We start from the raw sequence: 20,996 nt of genomic DNA on the forward strand, positions 1-20,996 counted from the left end.
AGCCTTACTATGCACAGTCATTCCCTACGTACAACACAACCCCACCAAGTACAGTGGCCGCAACAGACCTAGGGAAGTACCTGATACGACGAGAGCTGGTGAGTTCAGGCCTACTGAAGTTTGATGACGAGCCGGAGAACTACTGGGCCTGGAAGGCATCATTTATCAGCTCTACTGATGATCTGAAACTCACCGCCAGGGAGGAACTTGATTTGCTGTGCAAATGGCTTGGGCCTTCGTCATCTGAGCAAGCTAAAAGGATCAGAGCGGTACACACTCACAATGTACTCACAGGCCTCAAGATGTTATGGCAAAGGCTGGAAGACGTCTACGGCTCACCTGAGGTGATTGAAAACGCTCTTTTGAAAAAGGTGGAAGATTTTCCTAAGATCTCAGTTAAAGAAAACCACAAGCTAAGAGAATTGGGAGACATTCTCATGGAACTTGAAGCAGCCAGAGCAGATGGATACTTACCTGGTCTCTCGTACCTCAGCACCTCGCGCGGAGTGAACCCAATAGTCCAGAAACTCCCTCACAACCTACTAGAGAGGTGGATTACTGTAGGATCGCATTACAAGGATCAATACAGAGTGCCATATCCTCCTTTTGCAGTCTTCGACAACTTTGTCTGTGAACAGGCAAAAACACGCAACGATCCCAGCTTTGCCAGCATAACAGGAGCATGGTGTGCAACAAAGACAGAAAAGAGTGTTTTCCAGCCAGCCAGTCATCACGTGAGAACTTCAGTTGCTGTGAGAAGGACAAAAATCTCTACAAGTGGCAGCGACAGCGATAATACAACAGCCGTCAGGAAACATGAGGATCCCGACAAACAATGCCCTTTACATAACAAGCCCCATCCATTGAGAAAATGTTGTGGCTTCAGAAACAAAACTCTGGATGAAAGGAAAGCGTATCTTAAAGAAAAACACATCTGTTTCAATTGCTGTGCTTCATCCACTCATGTCGCTAAGGACTGTAACAGGCCTCTGCTGTGTCAGGAGTGCAACAGTGACAAACACCCATCAGCGCTACACCCAGGGCCCGCCCCATGGAAAACTGATGTCTATGTGAGTACCGTGGAACACAGCGGGGAGCGGCAGCCACTGGAGACCATTCCGTCGGTGACATCCAAATGCACGGAAATCTGTGGGAGTAAGAACACGTCAAAATCCTGCTCAAAAATCTGTCTAGCAGTAGTGTATCCTGCTGGCCAAAGAGACATAGCCATGAAGACCTACATTGTTCTCGACGAACAGAGCAACAAGTCCCTTGGAAGAACAGAATTCTTTGAACATTTCAGAATTCAAGGTGCAGGATCAAGGTACACGCTGAAGACATGCTCAGGAGTGGTGGATACAGCAGGGCGACGCGCCAGTAACTTCATAGTGGAGTCAGTGGATGGCAACTTCCACATTCCCTTGCCTACTCTGATCGAGTGCGACATGCTGCCAGACGACAGGTCTGAAATACCATCACCAGAGGTAGCCAAACATCATCCTCACCTCAAGCACCTGTCAGACAAAATCCCAGCCCTGGATCCTGACGCGTCCATCCTTCTTCTCCTTGGGCGAGACATAATATGGCTGCACAAAGTGCGGGAACAATGTAATGGGCCGCACAACGCGCCATTTGCCCAACGACTCGACCTTGGATGGGTGATAATTGGAGATGTATGTCTAGGAAGAACACACAAAACCACTACTGCTAGCGTCTTTAGAACCAGTGTGCTGACAAGTGGACGCCACTCCATCCTCAGCCCATGCACCAGCAGCTTAATGGTTAGAGAGAAGTTTGACAACGCTGTACTACCACACACTTCTCCATGTGCCTCCCATACAGCCAATGAAACTGACAGCCTGGGCAGAGATGTGTTTCAAAGAACACAGCGTGACGACCAGCTTGCCCTGTCCATCGAAGATGAGTTGTTCCTTGATCTCATGGATAAGGAGGTATACATAGACGAAGCAAACTGCTGGGTAGCACCGCTACCATTCAAGCCAAACAGGCCGCGGCTGCCCAACAACAGACGGCATGCTGTCAACCGCCTCGCCTCCCTCCGCTGCATGCTGGAGAAGAAACATGGCATGAAAGAGCACTTCTTCAACTTCATGCAAGCAATGTTTGATGCTGACCAAGCAGAGCCTGCCCCAGTGCTAAGGCCACAACAAGAATGCTGGTACCTACCAATATTCGGTGTTTATTACCCACAGAAAAAGGACCAAATACGCGTAGTGTTTGATTCCAGTGCTAAGCATGAAGGCACCTCCCTCAATGACGTTCTTCTCAGTGGGCCTGACATGAACAACACCTTACTGGGGGTCCTCATGCGCTTCCGCAGAGAGCCTGTAGCGGTAACTGCAGATGTGCAGCAGATGTTCTATTGCTTCATTGTCCAAGAGAAACATCGTGATTTTTTAAGATTTTTGTGGTTTGAAGACAACAAGCCAAACAAACACATCATTGAGTACCGCATGAAAGTGCATGTTTTTGGCAACTCTCCTTCCCCTGCGGTAGCCATCTACGGCCTGAGAAGAGCAGCTGTAGACGGAGAAAAGGAACATGGAACATAGGCAGTTCGTCATGAGAAACTTCTATGTTGACGATGGGCTTTCCTCATTCCCCACCGATGAAAAGTCCATCGCCGTACTGAAAAACACAAAAGAAATGTTATCAGAGTCAAGCATCAAGCTACACAAAATTGCCTCTAACAGCCGTGCTGTGATGGATGCCTTTCCGCCTGAGGAGCGGGCCAAAAACCTGGTCAATCTAGAGCTAACTGCTGACCCCTTGCCACTGCAGCGCAGTTTGGGACTCACCTGGAACTTGCAGTCAGACACGTTCACCTTCCGTGTATCCAGAGAGAAGAAGCCATTTACTAGAAGGGGAATCCTGTCTACAGTCAATGGACTTTACGACCCCCTGGGTCTTGTGGCACCTGTCACAATTCAAGGAAAGGCCTTAGTCAGGGAGCTGTCTGCAGAACAAGCTGAATGGGACGCTCCTCTGCCAGCGCTGAAAGAGGAACAATGGAGAATGTGGACGGACTCACTCTGTGAGCTAGAACAGCTTCAGATTGAAAGAACCTATTTGTCTGTTTCTTTGTGTTCCACAAAACACAGAGAACTCTGCCTCTTCTCCGACGCCTCCACTATGGCCATATCAGCAGTGGCCTATCTCAAAGCAACAGATGAAAAAGGACATGCTCACATTGGATTTCTCATGGGCAAGGCAAAGCTGGCTCCTCATCCCCGCACACTATTCCACGGCTCGAACTTTGTGCTGCTGTCCTAGCTGTTGAAATGGCAGACTTAATTACAGAAGAACTCGACATAGACATCCACAAAGTCACATTCTACACAGACAGCCGTATTGTATTGGGCTACATCAACAACACAAACAGAAGATTCTATGTATATGTTGCTAACAGAGTCACTCGCATCAGAGAGTCAACAAACCCTGAACAATGGCACTTTGTTAGTACAGAACACAACCCTGCAGACCATGGAACTCGCTCAGTGCCAGCAGCCATGTTGAAAGACACCAACTGGTTCAAAGGCCCCGCCTTCTTAGCCAAAGACACCTCACAGCCAGAGGAGTTTGAGCTCATTGACCCTGAAGCAGATGCAGACATACGCCCACAGGTCCAAGCCTTCATAACCAAGGCCTTCGGAAGCGAGCTGGGGTCAAACCGATTTGAACACTTCTCCAGCTGGAAGTCACTCATTCGAGCCGTTACCAAGCTCATACAGAAAGCCAGGTCCTGTGCAAAGGGCTCAACCAACAATACAGATGAGCTTACCCAAGCAAAACTAATAGTTATCAGAAATGCTCAACAAGACACGTTTGCTGAGGAGATTAAATGCCTTTCCAGAGGTGAAGTCATCCAAAAGTCAAGCCCTCTCAGGAAACTGAATCCAATTGTGGATATGGACGGCCTGCTGAGAGTTGGAGGACGCATTTCTTTGGCTGACATACCCTGGGAAGAGTAACACCCAATCATTGTACCTAGAAAACACCATGTAGCAACCTTATTGGTGAGGCACTACCATGCAAGCGTTGCTCATCAGGGAAGACATCTGACAGAGGGTGCTGTTCGCTCTGCTGGACTGTGGCTGATTGGAGGCAAGAGACTGGTGTCAAGTATCATACATAGATGTGTGACCTGTAATAAGCTGAGAGGAAGAATGGAAGAACAAAAAATGTCAAACCTACCTGTTGAACGACTGGACCCAGGTCCTCCGTTCACAAATGTAGGTGTCGATGTGTTTGGCCCATGGACCATAAGCTCAAGACGAACCCGTGGCGGCATTGCAGAGAATAAACGTTGGGCAGTCATCTTTACTTGCATGGTAACAAGAGCTGTGCATATCGAAGTGCTCGAGTCTCTGTCCTCTTCAAGCTTTGTCAATGCACTAAGGAGATTCACAGCTGTCCGTGGTTCCGTCCGCCTGTTTCGTTCTGACCGGGGAACAAACTTCATAGGGGCATGCAAGGAACTTCAGATCAAATCTGATGACCAAGAACTGAATACTTACCTTCACGATCAAAGCAGCACTTGGACATTTAATCCTCCCCATTCCTCTCATATGGGTGGTGTGTGGGAACGAATGATAGGCATTGCTCGTAGAATACTGGATGCATTGCTGTTAAAGACAAACACTGCGCACCTGTCTCATGAAGTTCTGAGCACACTCATGTCTGAAGTCATGGCCATTATGAATGCTAGACCCCTTGTTCCGGTGTCATCCGATCCAGACATGCCCACAGTCCTCTCACCTGCCATGTTGCTTACACAGAAAGTCGACCCAGTGTTGCCACCCGTGGGAGAGTATGACCTTAAAGACCTATACGGCAAGCAGTGGAAGCAAGTACAGGCGTTGGCCGACGCATTCTGGAAACGCTGGCGTCAAGAATACCTGGTGTCACTCCAACCAAGGAGAAAGTGGCACGTGGACAAGCCAAACCTGAGCGAAGGAGATGTTGTGCTGCTCAAGGATACACAGGTCAAGCGGAATGAATGGCCTGTCGGAGTGGTGGTGAACGCCATTCCAAGCAAAGACTCTAAAGTTCGCAAAATAGATGTGAGGGTGGTTAGACAGGGTACCCAAAGGGTGTATTCTAGACCAGTCTCAGCAGTTGTTCTTCTTGTAAAAAATGAATAGTGTTATAATACATTATAACAAGCGGGGAGTGTGACGTTCTGTTGTTTATCTGGGTTTTTTTAAAAGAGGCCTTATAACAGCCACCTTAAATGCTTTAGGCACATGTCCTAATGTCAGAGATGAGTAAATAATACTGAGAAGAGGATCTATAATTTCTGGGAGAATTTCTTTCAGTAGTTTTGTAGGTATAGGGTCTAGCATGCATGTTGTTGATTTAGATGATCTTATGATTTTAGACAGTTCATCGTGATCTACTGTAGAAAATAATTGCAATTTCTCCTTAGGGGTGCTGTAGTTAGTTTGTTCAGCGGATTTCACTACAGGTTGCATTGTTATAATTTTTTCTCTTATATCTTGGATTTTACTCGTGAAGTAGTTCATAAATTCATCACTGTTATGCTGATAATCAGAATCTGACATCAATGACGACTTATTTTTTGATAATTTAGCCACGGTGTTAAATAAAAACCTAGGGTTGTGATGGTTTTCCTCTAATAGTGTTGAAAAGTAGGCGGATCTAGACGTTTTTATTGCATTCCTGTAATTTCGAGTACTATCCTTCCATGCTATACGAAATACCTCTAAATTAGTTTTCTTAAAGTTGCGCTCCATTTTCCGGGACGCTTTTTTTAGAGTCCGAGTGTGTTCATTATACCACGGTGTTGGGCTGCTATTTTTAAATTTCTTTAAACGCAGAGGAGCAACTGTGTCTAATATTTCCAAGAAAGTAGTGTTAAAATTTTCAATAGTAGTGTCAAAATCGTCAACGTTTTTACTCATGCTAGATATTTTATACAATTCAGGCAGATTATTGAGAAACGCATCTTTGGTAGTTGAAGTAATCGTTCTACCATATTTGTAACAAGGAGTTTGATTTGCAGCCGTAGGCCATTGAAGCAAACATAATATCAGATAATGATCCGAAATGTCTTCACTCTGCTGAACGATTTTAACATCGTCCACATTTATACCATAAGAAAGTATTAAATCTAAAGTATGATTACGAAGGTGAGTGGGTCCTGACACATGTTGACTAACGCCCATGGAGTTAAGAGTGTCTTTGAAAGCCAGTCCCAAGGCATCTGTATCATTGTCTACATGGATATTAAAGTCACAGACGACAAGGACTCTATCTGCGGCCAGTACTAGTCCTGATAAGAACCCACCAAAATCTTTAATAAAATCTGTGTGGTGCCCTGGAGGCCTATATACAATAGCTAGAATAAATTTAAAAAATGTTTTGTCCTTAGTATTAGGTGTCGATACGTGAAGTACCATGACTTCAAAAGAATTATTTAAAATTAGACTTCTGAGAGGTGATAAAATAATTATTGTAAAGTGCAGCGACACCTCCCCCTCTACCTTTTAGACGAGGCTCGTGTTTATAGTAATAATCTTGGGGAACGGATTCATTTAGAGTAATATAATCATCTGGCTTTAGCCATGTTTCTGTCAAACAAAGCATGTCTATTTTATGATCGGTTATCAAATCGTAAACAAAAAGTGCTTTATTTGAGAGAGATCTAATATTAAGCAATCCGAGTCGTAACAGTTGATTATCTGTATTTTGTTCATGTTTGATATGTTTAACGTTTATTAAATTACTTTCAAGAGGTTTACGCAATATCTTATGCTTGCTAATCCGGGGGACAGACACAGTCTCTATTTTATGTTGTTTGTAAGAAGGGATTATTACATGTTGTATATTTTGTGTATTCTGTAACGCGAGACGGCAAGCAGACAGTTGGTTAAGCCATACTGTCTCCTTCCTGACCTGGGCCCTAGGTAGTCAGACTTTAGCATTATTAAGACTGTGTGCCAAATTTCTAGAGAGGAGGGAAACCCCATCCCAGGAGGGATGGAGACCATCTCGTTTCAACAGGTCAGGTCTGCCCTCAAAACTCTTCCAGTTATTTATAAAATCTATATTATTCTGCAGGCACCACTCAGACAACCAGCCATTTAGTGATGATAATCTGCTATAAATCTCATCACCACAGTAAGCAGTAAGGGGGCCAGAGGAATATTACAGTGTCTGACATCGTTTTTGCGAGCTCACACACCTCTTTAATATTATCTTTAGTGATCTCCGATTGACGGAGTCTAACATCATTTGTGCCGACATGACTAACAATCTTACTGTATTTACGATTAGTCTTAGCCAGCACATTTAAATTTGACTTGATGTCAGGCGCTCTGGCTCCCGGTAAACATTTGACTATGGTGGCTGGTGTCTCTATATTAACGTTCCGGACAATAGAATCACCGATCACTAGGGCACTTTCAGCAGGTTTCTCAGTCGGTGCGTCACTGAGCGGGGCAAACCTGTTCGAGACTTTAATCGGAACGGTTGAGTGATGTTTTGTCCTGCGACTATGCCGTCTCACCGTCACAAAGTTTCCCAGCTGCAGGGGATTTTCAACCGGAACCGAGCTGTGTGCACTAACATTGCTCGCATCCGAAGTGTTTTCTACAGTCCTAACACTCTTACTATCCTCAAATATAGATTGGATGCGAGACTCTAATTCTAAGATCTTCTCCGTCAGCCTAACTACTTCCCTGCATTTATCACATGTAAAACCCTCGCCGCTGACAGAGAAGGCTAAGCTAAACATATGACATGATGTGCAAGTAACAACAATAGGAATAGAAGCCATAACTCACCGGGTATGAAGTGCAATCCTTACTTACCAAGGTTGCTTGATGAGTCTTAGTATATAAACTTAAAAAGAGAAACAGTTAGCACACAAGACAAATAGGGGGAGATGATATTCCACACTGTAAACAGAAGGCAAGCTAACACGCTAATATGCTAGCGGCGTTACGCTTCAATTAATATAAATTTAGAAAATAAAGTTCTAAATAATTCGGCAACGACAATGATAGGTAATTATAGTAAAATACACTAATATTAAGACCAGGAACAAATGTGAGGTGAAGCAAGTGTCAGAGGATACAAACTAGCCGCCGGCAGCGATGCATCGCGAACTTCTCCACCTTCTTCATACATTAAATGGTCAGCATATGTTTTTGTCTTTTCCATCTTATTCATATTTATGAATGAGGCATTGAGGTGATTTTTTCGTCCAAAGCACATGTTTAAGGGCACTCCATCATATGTTGCATTTTCCAATGCAGCCATGAATCTTCAACATATTGTAATGAAAGATATGTGGTGTCTTTTGAGATCTGAAATTTTACAGAGACATTCTGGGGATACCACAGACTATTTTACATTGCAGAAAACCCCTAGATTAGCGGCCCTTTAAAGGCTGGGGCCCTAGCCTGAGTGATGGTCTCAACCACTGCAGGGGGTAGGCCACTCAGGATCTCCTCATTCTGTCCAGGAGGCAGACATGGAGGTTCCAGAGGTCTGGTCTTGGATGCCACAACGTGCCCTTCCCCTGAGAAACCTTCCCCTTTGTGATGCTGAAACTTCCGGTTTCGGTTGCTGTTTACATCGCTTCGGCGGCTAGTTTGTATCCTTGCACTTGGTCTTAATATTAGAGTATTTTATTATCTTTACCTATAACTGGCGTTGCTAATTTATTTATAATTTAAGATTATAAACCAAAATTGATAGTTAATTTAACGCCGTTAGCATAGCATTAGCGTATTAGCTTGCTTTCTGTTTATACTGTGGAATATCATCTTGCCTCGAGTTTGTCATGTGTGCTAAAAGTTTCTATTTTTAAGCGTATATACTATGATTCATAGAGCAACCTGGTTATCGGAATTGCTCTTCATACCCGGTGAGTCATGGCTTCTATTCCTATTATTGTTACTTGCACCTCATGTCATATGTTTAGCTTAGCCTTCTCTGTCAGCTGCGAGGGTTTTATATGCGATAATTTCAGGGAAATAGTTAGGCTGACAGAGAAGATCTTAGAATTAGAGTTTCACATCCAATCTTTATTTGAGGATAGTAAGAGTGTAAGGACCGTAGAAAACACTGTTGATGCGAGCAACGTTAGCGCACACAGCTTGGTTCCGATTGAAAATTCCCCGCAGCTGGGAAAGTTTGTGACTGTGAGACGGCATAGTCGCAGGACAAACATCAGTCTAGAACAGGTTTGCCCCACTCAGTGACGTACCTATTGAGACACCTGCTGAAAGTGCCCTAGTTATCGGTGATTTTATTGTCCGGAACGTTAACATAGAGGCACCAGCCACCATATTCAAATGTTTACAGGGAACCAGAGCGCCTGACAACAAGTCAAATTTAAATGTGCTGGCTAAGGCTAATCATAAATTCAGTAAGATTGTTATTATCGGAGATCACTAAAGATAATATTAAAGAGGTGTGTGAGCTCGCAAAAACGATGTCAGACACTGTAATTTTCTCTGGCCCCCTTACTGCTTACCGTGGTGATGAGATTTATAGCAAATTATCATCACTACATGGCTGGTTGTCTGAGTGGTGCCTGCAGATTAATATAGTTTTTATAAATAACTGGAAGAGTTTTGAGGGCAGACCTAACCCGTTGAAACGAGATGGTCTCCATCCCTCCTGGGATGGGGCTTCCCTCCCATCTAGAAATATGGCACAAAGTCTTAATAACGCTAAAGCTTGACTCTTTGGGGCCCAGGTTGGGGAGCAGATAGAATGGCTTAACCAACTCCCTGCTTGCCGTATCACGTTGCAGAATACACAAAAGGAACAACATGTAATAATCCCTTCTCCCAAACATCATAAAATAGAGACAGTGTCTGTCCCCCGATATAGCAAACATAAAATAATGCATAAACCTCTTGAAAGTAATTTAAAAAACGTTAAACAAATCAAACATGATCAAAATACAGATGATCACCTGATACGACTCGGATTGCTGATAATAGATTTCTCCCTAATAAAACACTTTTTGTTAACAATATGATAACAGATCATAAGATAGACATGCTCTGTTTGACAGAAACATGGCTAAAACCAGATGATTATATTACTTTCAATGTATCTGTCCCCCAAGATTATTATTGTAAACACAAGCCTCGTCTAAAAGGCAGCGGGGGCGGTGTCGCTGCACTTTACAATAATTATTTTAGCATCTCCCATAAGTCAAACTCTAAATACAATTATTTTGAAATCATGGTACTTCATATATCAACAACTACCACAATGGACAAAACATTTAAAAATGTTATTCTAGCTATTTGTAACATAGTTCAAAGTAGGGAAGGAAGGAGGCGGGAACTGGCGAAACTTTAATCAAAATAAACAAATAATAACACGGAAAAGAAAGGCCGGCAGTCGACCGTGAGGTGGCCACAAGAACATACAGTTGTGTTCAAAATTATTCAACCCCCACTGAAATTGATTGTTTTGGTCGGTTTGACATTGATTATGATCATTCAGTCATCCTGCTTACAATTAAATCAAAGAGGCACGTGTGGGTCAGACAAATATAACATAACATTTATAATGAAATAACCACAAATGTCTTTTCTGAGCTCACATCATTATCAGTTTTATTCAACCCCCAAGTGACATTCAATCTTAGTACGTAGTACAACATCCTTTTACAGTTATAACAGCTTTTAAACGTGAAGCATAGCTTGACAAGTGTCTTGCAGCTATCTACGGGTATCTTCGCCCATTCATCATGGGCAAAAGCCTCCAGTTCAGTCACATTCTTAGGCTTGCGCACTGCAACTGCTTTCTTTAAGTCCCACCAGAGGTTCTCAATCGGATTTAAGTCTGGTGACTGCGATGGCCACTTCAAAATGTTCCAGCCTTTAATCTGCAACCATGCTCTAGTGGACTTGGAGGTATGCTTGGGATCATTGTCCTGTTGAAAGGTCCAACGTCTTCCAAGGCTCAGGTTTGTGACGGACTGCATCACATTGTCATCCAAAATCTCCTGGTACTGAAGAGAATTCATGGTACCTTGCACACGCTGAAGCTTCCCAGTACCTGCAGAAGCAAAACAGCCCCAAAGCATGATTGACCCCCCGCCATGCTTCACAGTATGCAAGGTGTTCTTTTCTTCATAGGCCTTGTTCTTCCTCCTCCAAACATAGCGTTGATCCATGGGCCCAAACAGTTCTAATTTTGTTTCATCAGTCCACAGAACACTATCCCAAAACTTCTGTGGTTTGTCCACATGACTTTTGGCATACTGCAGCAAGGGGGTGCGCTTGGGAGTTCTGGCATGGTGGCCTTCATTACGCAGGGTGCGCCATATTGTCTGAGCAGAAACTTCAGTATCCACATCTGACAAATCTTTTCTCAGTTCCTCAGCAGTCACACGGGGACTTTTCTCCACTCTACGCTTCAGGTAGCGCACAGCAGTCGAAGTCAGCATCTTCTTTCTGCCACGACCAGGTAGCGTTTCAACAGTGCCCTTTGCCTTGAATTTGCGAATGATGCTTCCTATGGTGTCTCTTGGTATGTTTAACATCTTTGCAATCTTCTTATAGCCATTGCCCTTCCTGTGAAGAGTAATCACCTGTTCTCTTGTCTTCCTGGACCATTCTCTTGACCTCACCATGTTTGTAACCACACCAGTAAATGTCTAGAAGGAGCTGAGTATCACAGTCATTTTAAAGCTGCCTAATTGGTGCTTATTTGGCTTTATTGCTGCTCCCTGATATCCACAGGTGTTTTCAATACCTGATTGAAAACACTTCACTGAACCTCTGTTCTTCAGAGTGGTAGTCTTTAAGGGGTTGAATAATTATGTCAATGAGAGTTCACAAAAGAAACATTTACTACTGTATTACAAAACTAATTGATGTCATTTTAGTTGCATATGGTTCTTTAAGAAGTCCTTGTAGGATTTCATTCTGAATACAATTACAAATGTACACTAAATTCCCTAAAACCATTTACAGCATTGGGGGTTGAATAATTTTGAACACAACTGTAAATACAAACTTAACATATGTCCGGACCCGGTCCTCTCTCGTTGTACACTCTGCTGCTCGTCCTTTTATGCTTTCGATTTCCATCGTGAGATATAAGGAGCCGATGCAACGTGCAGCTGACACTCATTGTCACTCACTCTGCTTGCTGAGTGCAGCTGGAAGCAAGTCCCCCATTTCCTACTTCTCACCTTCATGGCTGTTGTGGTGCGTCATTCCCTCACGGCTCTCGTCCCGCCTTGCACGTCACACTATTGTATATAGGCCTCCAGGGCACCAAACAGATTGTATTTGGTGGGTTCAGAACTAGTACTCGCCGCAGATAGAGTCCTTGTCGTTGGTGACTTTAACATCCACGTAGATAACGATACAGATGCCTTGGGAATTGCTTTCAAAGACACTCTTAACTCCATAGGCGTTAGTCAACATGTGTCGGGACCCACTCACCTTCGTAATCATACTTTACATTTAATACTGTTTTACGCTATGAATGTGGACGACGTTAAAATCCTTGAGCAGAGTGTAGACATTTCGGATCATTATCTGATATTATATTTGCTTCACTGGCCTACAGCTGCAATTCAAACTCCTTGTTACAAATATGTTAGAACAATTACTTCAACTACCAAAGATACATTTCTCTATTATCTGTCTGAATTGTCTCAAATCTCTCAAAGCCATACAAACGTCTAGATCCCCATACTTTTGATAGAAGAAGAAGCAACCCACCACAACCCTAGGTATTTTATTTAACACAGTGGCTAAATTAACAAAAAATAAATCATCAGTTACTACAGATTGTGGATATCACCATAAAAGTGATGAATTTATGAACTATTTCACAAGTAAAATCCAAGATATTAGAGAAGAAAATATAATAATGCCAACAGAAGTGAAACCCTCTTAATAAACTAAATACAGCAGCCTTAGGAGAAATTGCAATTATTTTCTACTGTAGATCACGATGAACTGTCTAAAATCATTAGATCATCTAAATCAACAACATGCATGCTAGACCCTACTACTAAAGAGATGCTCCATTTCGTTTTTAGTGCTGCTAGACCTTAGTGCTGCATTTGACACCATTGACCACAGCACACTCCTACATAGACTAAAAAATTATGTTGGCATTAACGAAATAGTTTCGTTTGTTAAATGGTAATGAAAATGTAAGTAAATAATAAGTCTTATTTATCTGACCATTTTCAATTTGTAGCAACAAATTGCGTGTCAAACAATGGGGTGACACGCAAATCGCAAGACCAATACGGTGTACCACATGGCTCAGTCTTAGGGCCTCTGCTCTTTGCATTATACATGCTACCTATAGGAGATTTAGTAAAGCGACACAGAGTTAGCTTTCACTGTTATGCTGATGATACTCAACTTTATATTTCCTCGAAACCTCATGAAACACAGCAGTTCCATCGAATAATGGAATGCATAGTCGATATAAAAACTGGATGAGTAACAACGTTTTATTACTGAACTCAGACAAAACAGAAGTGGTACTTATTGGACCGAAAACCACTGTACGTAATAACCAAAAACACTACTTAACTATTGACAGATGCTCCATGAAACCCTCATCGTTATCCAAAAATCTAGTCGTTCTATTCGATAGTAATCTGTCATTTGAGAGCCATGTCACCAACACCTGTAAAATTTTGTTTTTCCATTTTAAGAATACATCTAAACTACGTCATATGCTGTCACTGTCAAATGCAGAGAAGTTAATTTATGCATCCATGACATCAAGACTAGATTACCGTAATGCACTGTTATGTGGTTGCCCTGTAGGCTTATTACAAAAATGTCAAATGGTCCAAAACGCAGCAGCTCGAGTTCTTACACGTACTAGAAAGTATGAGCATATTAGCACAGTTCTGTCAACCTTGCACTGGTTACCTATAAAGCATCGCATTAACTTTAAGATCTTGCTTATTACCTACAGAGTCCTACATGGTTTAGCTCTGCAGTATTTGAACAAACTTCTATTGTTTTACAGTCCTCCACTTGCATTAAGCTCTGAGGCGTCCGGTCAGCTGGTAATACTAGAATTTCAAAATCAAGTGCAGGTGGAAGATCCTTTTAATATCTAACGGCTAAACTTTGGAATAGTCTTCCCTACACTGTCCGGGAGGCAGACACACTCTGTCAGTTTGAATCTAGACGAAAAATACTTCTTTTAAGTCTTGCATACACTACACTTCCATAATATCATCCTCTGACAGTTTAGGCTACATTAGTTAGATCAACCGGAACCAGGAACAACAACTGATGTACTTGTTGCATCAAAGAGTGCAGAACAGTACTCTTCCTTCAGCCAGTCTTCTCTCATTGTTCCAAGGTTACCACAGCAAGCAAGATGCAGTTCATGCCCAGACCTGATGGCAAAGCGTAGAATGGGATGCGGAGACCTGACAACAGCTGAGATGATAGAGCTGGAAAAAGGAGGATGCATCGACTTGACAGCATGTCACACATTTTTTTAAAATGCTATTAGATTATAAATTATAATTTTTAATCTATAATTTACCTTATTAGTAAATGTATTTATCTTTATCTAGCCTTGTTGTGCAAGCACTGTCAAGCTTGTGCAGAGCCAGCAGCTTTTGCCAGAGGGGAACTGTAAGCCCCTTGTTGGGCCTGGGTTCTCCTGAGTTTTTTTTCTTGATTGGAGTTTTGGGTTCCTCGCCACTGTTTGCATACTGTTTTGCACTATTTGCCTCGCCGGGGGGCTGCTTCAGAATTCAAATTTTAAAGATTTACATAATTAGTATTGCATATATATAATCTGTTTAATATTTGACCTGTGTTTCTCTCTCCTTAATCTTTAATGTGTGCTTTCACTGTGCGTGCATGCGTGTCTTTTGCTTAAATTGATTTGCTTATAGTCAATATGTCTCTTGCACAGCTGCTTTGTAAAAATGAAAATTCTAAAAAGCGCTTTATACATAAAGTTGAGTTGAGAGTTGAGGTCTCTCGTCAGGGGAATCGGCTAGGGGGAGTTGTTGTCAGGAGCGTTAGTTCCGAGAACCAAGTCCGGTTGGGGATGTATGGCGCAACTAGTAGCAATAGTGCTCCTCAGTCCTGACCTTGCAAAGAACCTGTGCAATGAGGGTCACTGGAGGGGAAGGAGTGTGCTAGGGCATCCGTGACAAGGGGGGTCTCGGACAGGGAGTACCATAGCTGGCAATGGGTGGTGTCCAGGGAGTCAAACATGTCAACCTGTGCCAGCCCGGACTGCATTCAAATGAGCTGGACTGAGCGGGGTGGATTTGGCACACTCTGCGAAGCGTCAACTGATGAGAAAACATGTCAGATGTCTGGTTCAGGTTGCCCGGAATGTGTGTGGCTCGCAGGGACTTCGTCACAGGTTGTGTTGTGTTAACTGCCGTGAGCGAATGCCACCCTGGTGATTGATATACGTCACCGCAGATGTGTTGTCCGATCGCACCAGCACGTGATTGTCCTGCACGAGAGGTTGTAGCCTCTTTAGTGCAAGTAGCGCAGTCAACAACTCATGGAAGTTGATATGCAATCGCCGGCAAGGGCCCGTCTATCGCTCGACACTACGTGGCCTTTTCATACGGCACCCCAACCCTGCAGGGAGGCGTCTGTCATCATCACAACGTGCCTTGAAAGCTGCCCAAGGGGTACCCCCATCCATAGAAAGGTCATTGAAGACCAAGGGGTTACGGTGCGTCGGCAGAGAGATGTGATAACCATAAGCGACGCCGTTGTGCACCAGGTCCCTGTGTGTACACAACAGATCTCACAAGTGTCCCACGATAAGCCAGTCATCGAGATAGTTGAGTACTCGCACGCCTTCGTAAAGACTTGTGGGGACAGGGACAGACCGAAGAGGAGGGAGGGATGAAATTGCTATAAACCAATCCTAAAATCTAATAGTCGTCAGGATGCGCTCCTGCGTGAGCAGCCTGAACAGCAGCTTGTGTATGTGCTTGTTCAGGGTACTCAGCTCTAGAATGGGGCGCAACCCCCGGCTTTCTTGGGGATGATTAAATATGGGCTGTAAACCCGCTAAACATCTTGACTGGAGGGACGGGCTCGATCGCTTCCTTCACCTTCCTTAAAAATGAACGACATAGGAAATAAATGGTGAGTATTAAAAAAATATGCTCAATTATTGTGTGTTTCGCTCAGTCGCTCATGGACCAAGCAAACACTCCGCTCACAAATCCCGCTCTGACATAAAATGTGTCTTGTAAGGCTAATTGTTTTCAGTTTTTTATCAAATTCTTGAATAATGTCATACCTGCTGAAAAAGAGCAGGTATGTTTCAGTCTAACATTCTGTGACATTACAGCCTTGGGATTACAAATTTATAAAATGTTATATCTAGGTTCCAATGTAATAGTATATAAACTAAGAAAGTTATGTACATTGTGTTTCACATTTTGAGGTAAGGATGTTGACATTCTAAGAAGACCAAGTCAGGCAGCCCAGGTGTCTGAAACATTAACCTTTGTCTTTATGCACTTCCTGACCATTGGGCAGAGTCCCAAGTTAAAGGTGAATGCTAAACTCAAGGCACAGCTAAGTGTTTGTCTCTTTGATCATGTGAAGGTATGGGCAATACTGTCATGCTGATTGGATTAGCACCTATGCATGAATGACACTGTAATGCTGATGAGATCGTGGCTGGGACAATTCCGGAAACGGCCTGATTCCTGTACTGCATTTGCATGCTTTGTGTAAATCGTCTCCACCTCTATGTATCCCGCCCCCTTGAAAGGTATAAAACTCTACTGTGCTGAGCTAGAATCAGACTTTGATGACTACAGCAACGGACAGCGAGTCCTCAATAAAGTGAAACTCTGTTAAAGACTCTGAAAGATATCCCAACGTCTCCTGGTCTCTGCTTCAATAAGGAAAAGGTTTCCTACAAAGCAAATACATTTAGTAATTTTTTTATTTAAAGAGTGCCTAAAATAACTTTATAAAAACTGATAAGGTGTATCAGATTTTAGTTACTTTATTTCTGTGAACATATAGCTGCCATAGTACAACAATCAAAATAAACGGGCTCTCAAGAAAAATAGCACAAAACAAGGGGAAATTCGCTCTTAAACCGTCAAACCTCAATCGTTACAGCATTTTAGAATGTACTCAATTTGGACAAAATAACTGCGTCTTCGAAGGCTGCATGCGTCCTCCGAAGATCACATTTGTCGGCCTCGGTTTATTCAGGTTATATTTCAGAAATGCAACTGTTACTTTGGGTAAGTGACACAGTGTCTTCTTAAGAGAAATAAATATAAATGTTTTTTAACTGAAATGAGCCAGTATCAAACCTCGTTCGGCTGCGCACCTCCGCAAATGGACGAGGCATTTGTAGTTGACGTGCATTCCGTTGTGCTATTATTCAGGCTTCAGGCTCATGCGGTGTACTTAGGACAATAATCCAGCAGCAAAAAAATGAATGACCAAGAGGGCATAGTGAATATTGACTGAGCAGAGCAGAATTTTCAGAAAGGCGCTCTCCGCTCCGCAAGAAATATTAACGTTCCGCTTCGCTCACATGCTCTGACTCACACCAAACAAGTCAGGAAGGAGTCAAGACGCGTAAGCGCTGTGTAGTAGAGTAGGCGGGGCGAGACCGTGGTTCGAGTCCGGTGAGTAATTGTGAATTAGCGCCAGCTGTGCGCACACCGGCCTCGAATCACGTAAGAGATGGGAGCATATAAAAGGAACAAGCGACCGGACCGTCGAAGAGAGAGGACCGGGCCAGAACTTATGTTATGTTTGTATTTATATTTATGTTCATGTTTTGTTCGCCAGCGGTCCCCCGTGAGGGGCCGCCGGCTGTTAAATTACTTTATTAAATGTTTAAATGTTTGCCGGTTCCCGCATCCTTCCTTCCATTTTATTGAGATTTGTTACAGTGGTGCCGAAACCCGGGAGGAAGGAGAGACATGCTGTCGGAGAGTCCTCGCCGCCGAGTGGCCTCGCGGTGCCGGAGAGTTCGGGCAGCGCGGACGAAGGGCGTCCGCCAGTGGCTGCCCGAAGCGGTGGCTCTGGGGAAACGGAAATGCACAGTGCGGCCACCGTCAAAGCTTCGGTGGAACGGCGACCTTTGCTGCCGCGCCCCTGGGTCGAGGTGGGGTGGCTGTCGTCCAAGCGGGAGTGGGGGGGTTGCCGCCGTCTGCCAGAGGCCGGAGCCTGCGTCCGTCCCCCGAGGGGGAGGAGCAGGGGGCGGAAGTGCCCAGTGCGGCCACCGCCTGCCAGAGGCCGGAGCCTGCGTCCGTCCGCCCAAGGGGGAGGAGCAGGGGACGGGGAACCCGCCCCGACTCCCAGATAAAGGAGGAGCCACCGCCGGCCGCCAGGGGGCGGACGGTCGAGCCGTCCACCGAAGCCCCAGGGCCACCGCAAGGCACCGCGAAGGAGAGTACTCCGGCTGGTTGAGGAACGAGCGGCAGCATGTCGGGGAACCGGACTATAATTTTTTTTTTTTCCTCTCTCCCCTCTCTCTTTCCGGTCGCTCCGAGGGCTCCCGTCTCCGTTGTCTCGTCTCGTCGCTGCATACCCCCCACCCCACCCCCCCCCGAAGGAGGGTACCCCCCGGCCTGTGAGGGGTGATGGGGGTATGTAGTAGAGTAGGCGGGGCGAGACCGTGGTTCGAGTCCGGTGAGTAATTGTGAATTAGCACCAGCTGTGCGCACACCGGCCTCGAATCACGTAGGAGATGGGAGCATATAAAAGGAACGAGCGACCAGACCGTCGAAGAGAGTGGACCGGCCCGAACTTGTGTTTGTGTTTGTATTTATATTATGTTTTGTTCGCCGGCGGCCGTCCGTGAGGGGCCGCCGGCTGTTATATTACTTTATTAAATGTTTAAATGTTTGCAGGTTCCCGCCTCCTTCCTTCCTTTTATGGAGATTTTGTTACACGCTGTTTATCTACTAGTTATTTGATCACAGATAGAGTCATAAGCACAGATGGATAAAAAAATTTGACGCCAAATATACTTGGGTGGCCATAAATGTACTTGGGTGGACCGCCCAAGTAAATGCATTGTATGGGAAACGCTGCTTCTAAAACAAGAGGTGTGTTCGACATAATTTATTGTTGCACAGACCCATTGGCACATGACATTGAAGCACCTTGAGAGCAGAGAGCTCTGTATGCTTTCGGATCGCTCTGGCCATGCTGCAGGTCTCATGCGTGCGATACAGTTTTGCCAGTGCTTTAGACAGAGCGACTTGTTTGTGTGAAGTGTGTTTTTCCTTGTGTTTTTTTGTGTGTGACGTTAATCAGTTTCTACAGTATTTAAAAAAAATCAAAAGCTTCAAAACAGCTAAAGAACGGCACCTTTAATTATCATCAATTATCAAAAATGCTTTCCATGTGTTCCATTTATGACAAAATGTTTATGTTTGACGTAATCATAATGCAAAACTTGGAATTTATCAACCCAAATCTACATCAAAAATCTCTTTGAGATTGTCTAAATGTACATTCAAATCTACAAATCCTAAATCATTTCTGACAAGGGAACTAGTGAATTCACAAACTACATTATAGAGGGCTATATGACACCCCTAAGTTGTAATGTTAGGAAGCTTTTTTTATAGTTCATCTACACCCCCACCTCTACCAAGTACCCACAACCCAACCAACCAACAAACCAACCAAAAAAGATCAGTCTCATCCAACCAAAAAGCCAATGTTGGCAACCCTATTTTAATCACCAAAGTAAAATATCAGCATAAAAGGTGAAGTAGATATGTTTGCATTTTTCGCTTTTAATGTCATTACATAACCCTATTTATAGCTTAAAGTCATTTATTTTTGTAAATATCATTGGGCCTTCTGGATAGTTTCAGGAACAGTTGAACATAGAAGGCTCAAACACAGACGCCAAACTGAATGTCTCCACAGACAGCTGTTTATGTATCGTGCAGCTATGCTTCAGTGCTGCATTAGGATGCATGACAGAATGCAAAAAAGCATTGCATTAAACACATTATACATATGGCCACAGTAAACACACGCCCCCAGAGTCCCAAGTCTGTCCTACCTTTTGAATTGCTGAATGCTGTGTACCAGGATAACGATATTAGCCCACATAAGCCGAATAGTAAGACTGTTAGGAAGGTGCCATTTCTGATCCTCATCTCCGGATCCGCGCGGGTATCATGTCCGAACCGAACCGTGTGCTTAAGCGCGTATAGCGTATGGTGCGTCCGATCGCTAATGACAGCTGTGCTCGCATGAGGAAAGACGAGGATGTTGTGCCCAAAGACGGACTGTGGGTTTAAAGAGAGATGACGGCGTTTATACGCGAGGGTGTGTGTGTGCGTGGAAATGTATTCGTTCCCGTGTTGTGCGCCCGGTCTTGCACAGTTGCTCCTCCTTGTGGTCAGAAAGGAAAAATGCACATCTTGTGCCAGCAATTCAATTCATTGTGTGTGCAATATAGTGGACATGTTTTATTAATATTGCTAAAGATATACATGAAAGCCATTTGACCTAATAACTTTGGTTTATTACAGTAACCATATTTTAACAATTATATTTTGTCCCTAAACTATGGTTATACAAATGGTAATGGCAAAAGTCCTAGTCCTGGTTTATCTTAAATTGTACATCCTGGGCTTTTCTGTAAAACCATGTTAGAAATGTGTTAGAATAGAATAGAATGTTAGAATAGAATAGAACAATGTGTGACATTATGTAATGTGTCTACATATAAACATTCTGTGACAACACAACCAGTATTTAATAATATAACAAATGTGGCCATATCCAACTCCAAGATTAAACTCATACTGAAATTACTGTGAAATCAAACTTCGTAATCTTTTAACTGGATTATGAGATTTAATCCCGAATTTCACAGACAGTCTCATAATGTAATGCTTTGTAATTTTTTGGGTAACTGCAGTTCACAATCAATCATGACATTAAAGGAGCCATTCCTGTGCTGTTTTTGAGGCTTTG

At 43.7% G+C, this 20,996-nt stretch overlaps 1 protein-coding gene across 1 annotated transcript in view; it reads right to left on the reverse strand.

Moving 5' to 3' along the window:
* mgat4b (alpha-1,3-mannosyl-glycoprotein 4-beta-N-acetylglucosaminyltransferase B) overlaps window positions 1–20,356 on the reverse strand; it is a 268,079-nt gene extending 247,723 nt beyond the window's left edge. The window contains exon 1 of the mRNA XM_056769376.1: window positions 20,074–20,356. Coding sequence (XP_056625354.1) covers window positions 20,074–20,170 — 97 coding nt within the window. The 5' untranslated portion in view covers window positions 20,171–20,356. The remainder of the gene's footprint in view (window positions 1–20,073) is intronic.
* Between the last annotated feature and the right edge of the window lie 640 nt (window positions 20,357–20,996).

Source organism: Triplophysa dalaica, chromosome 16 (genome assembly GCF_015846415.1).
Source record: "Triplophysa dalaica isolate WHDGS20190420 chromosome 16, ASM1584641v1, whole genome shotgun sequence".
NCBI lineage: Eukaryota > Metazoa > Chordata > Actinopteri > Cypriniformes > Nemacheilidae > Triplophysa > Triplophysa dalaica.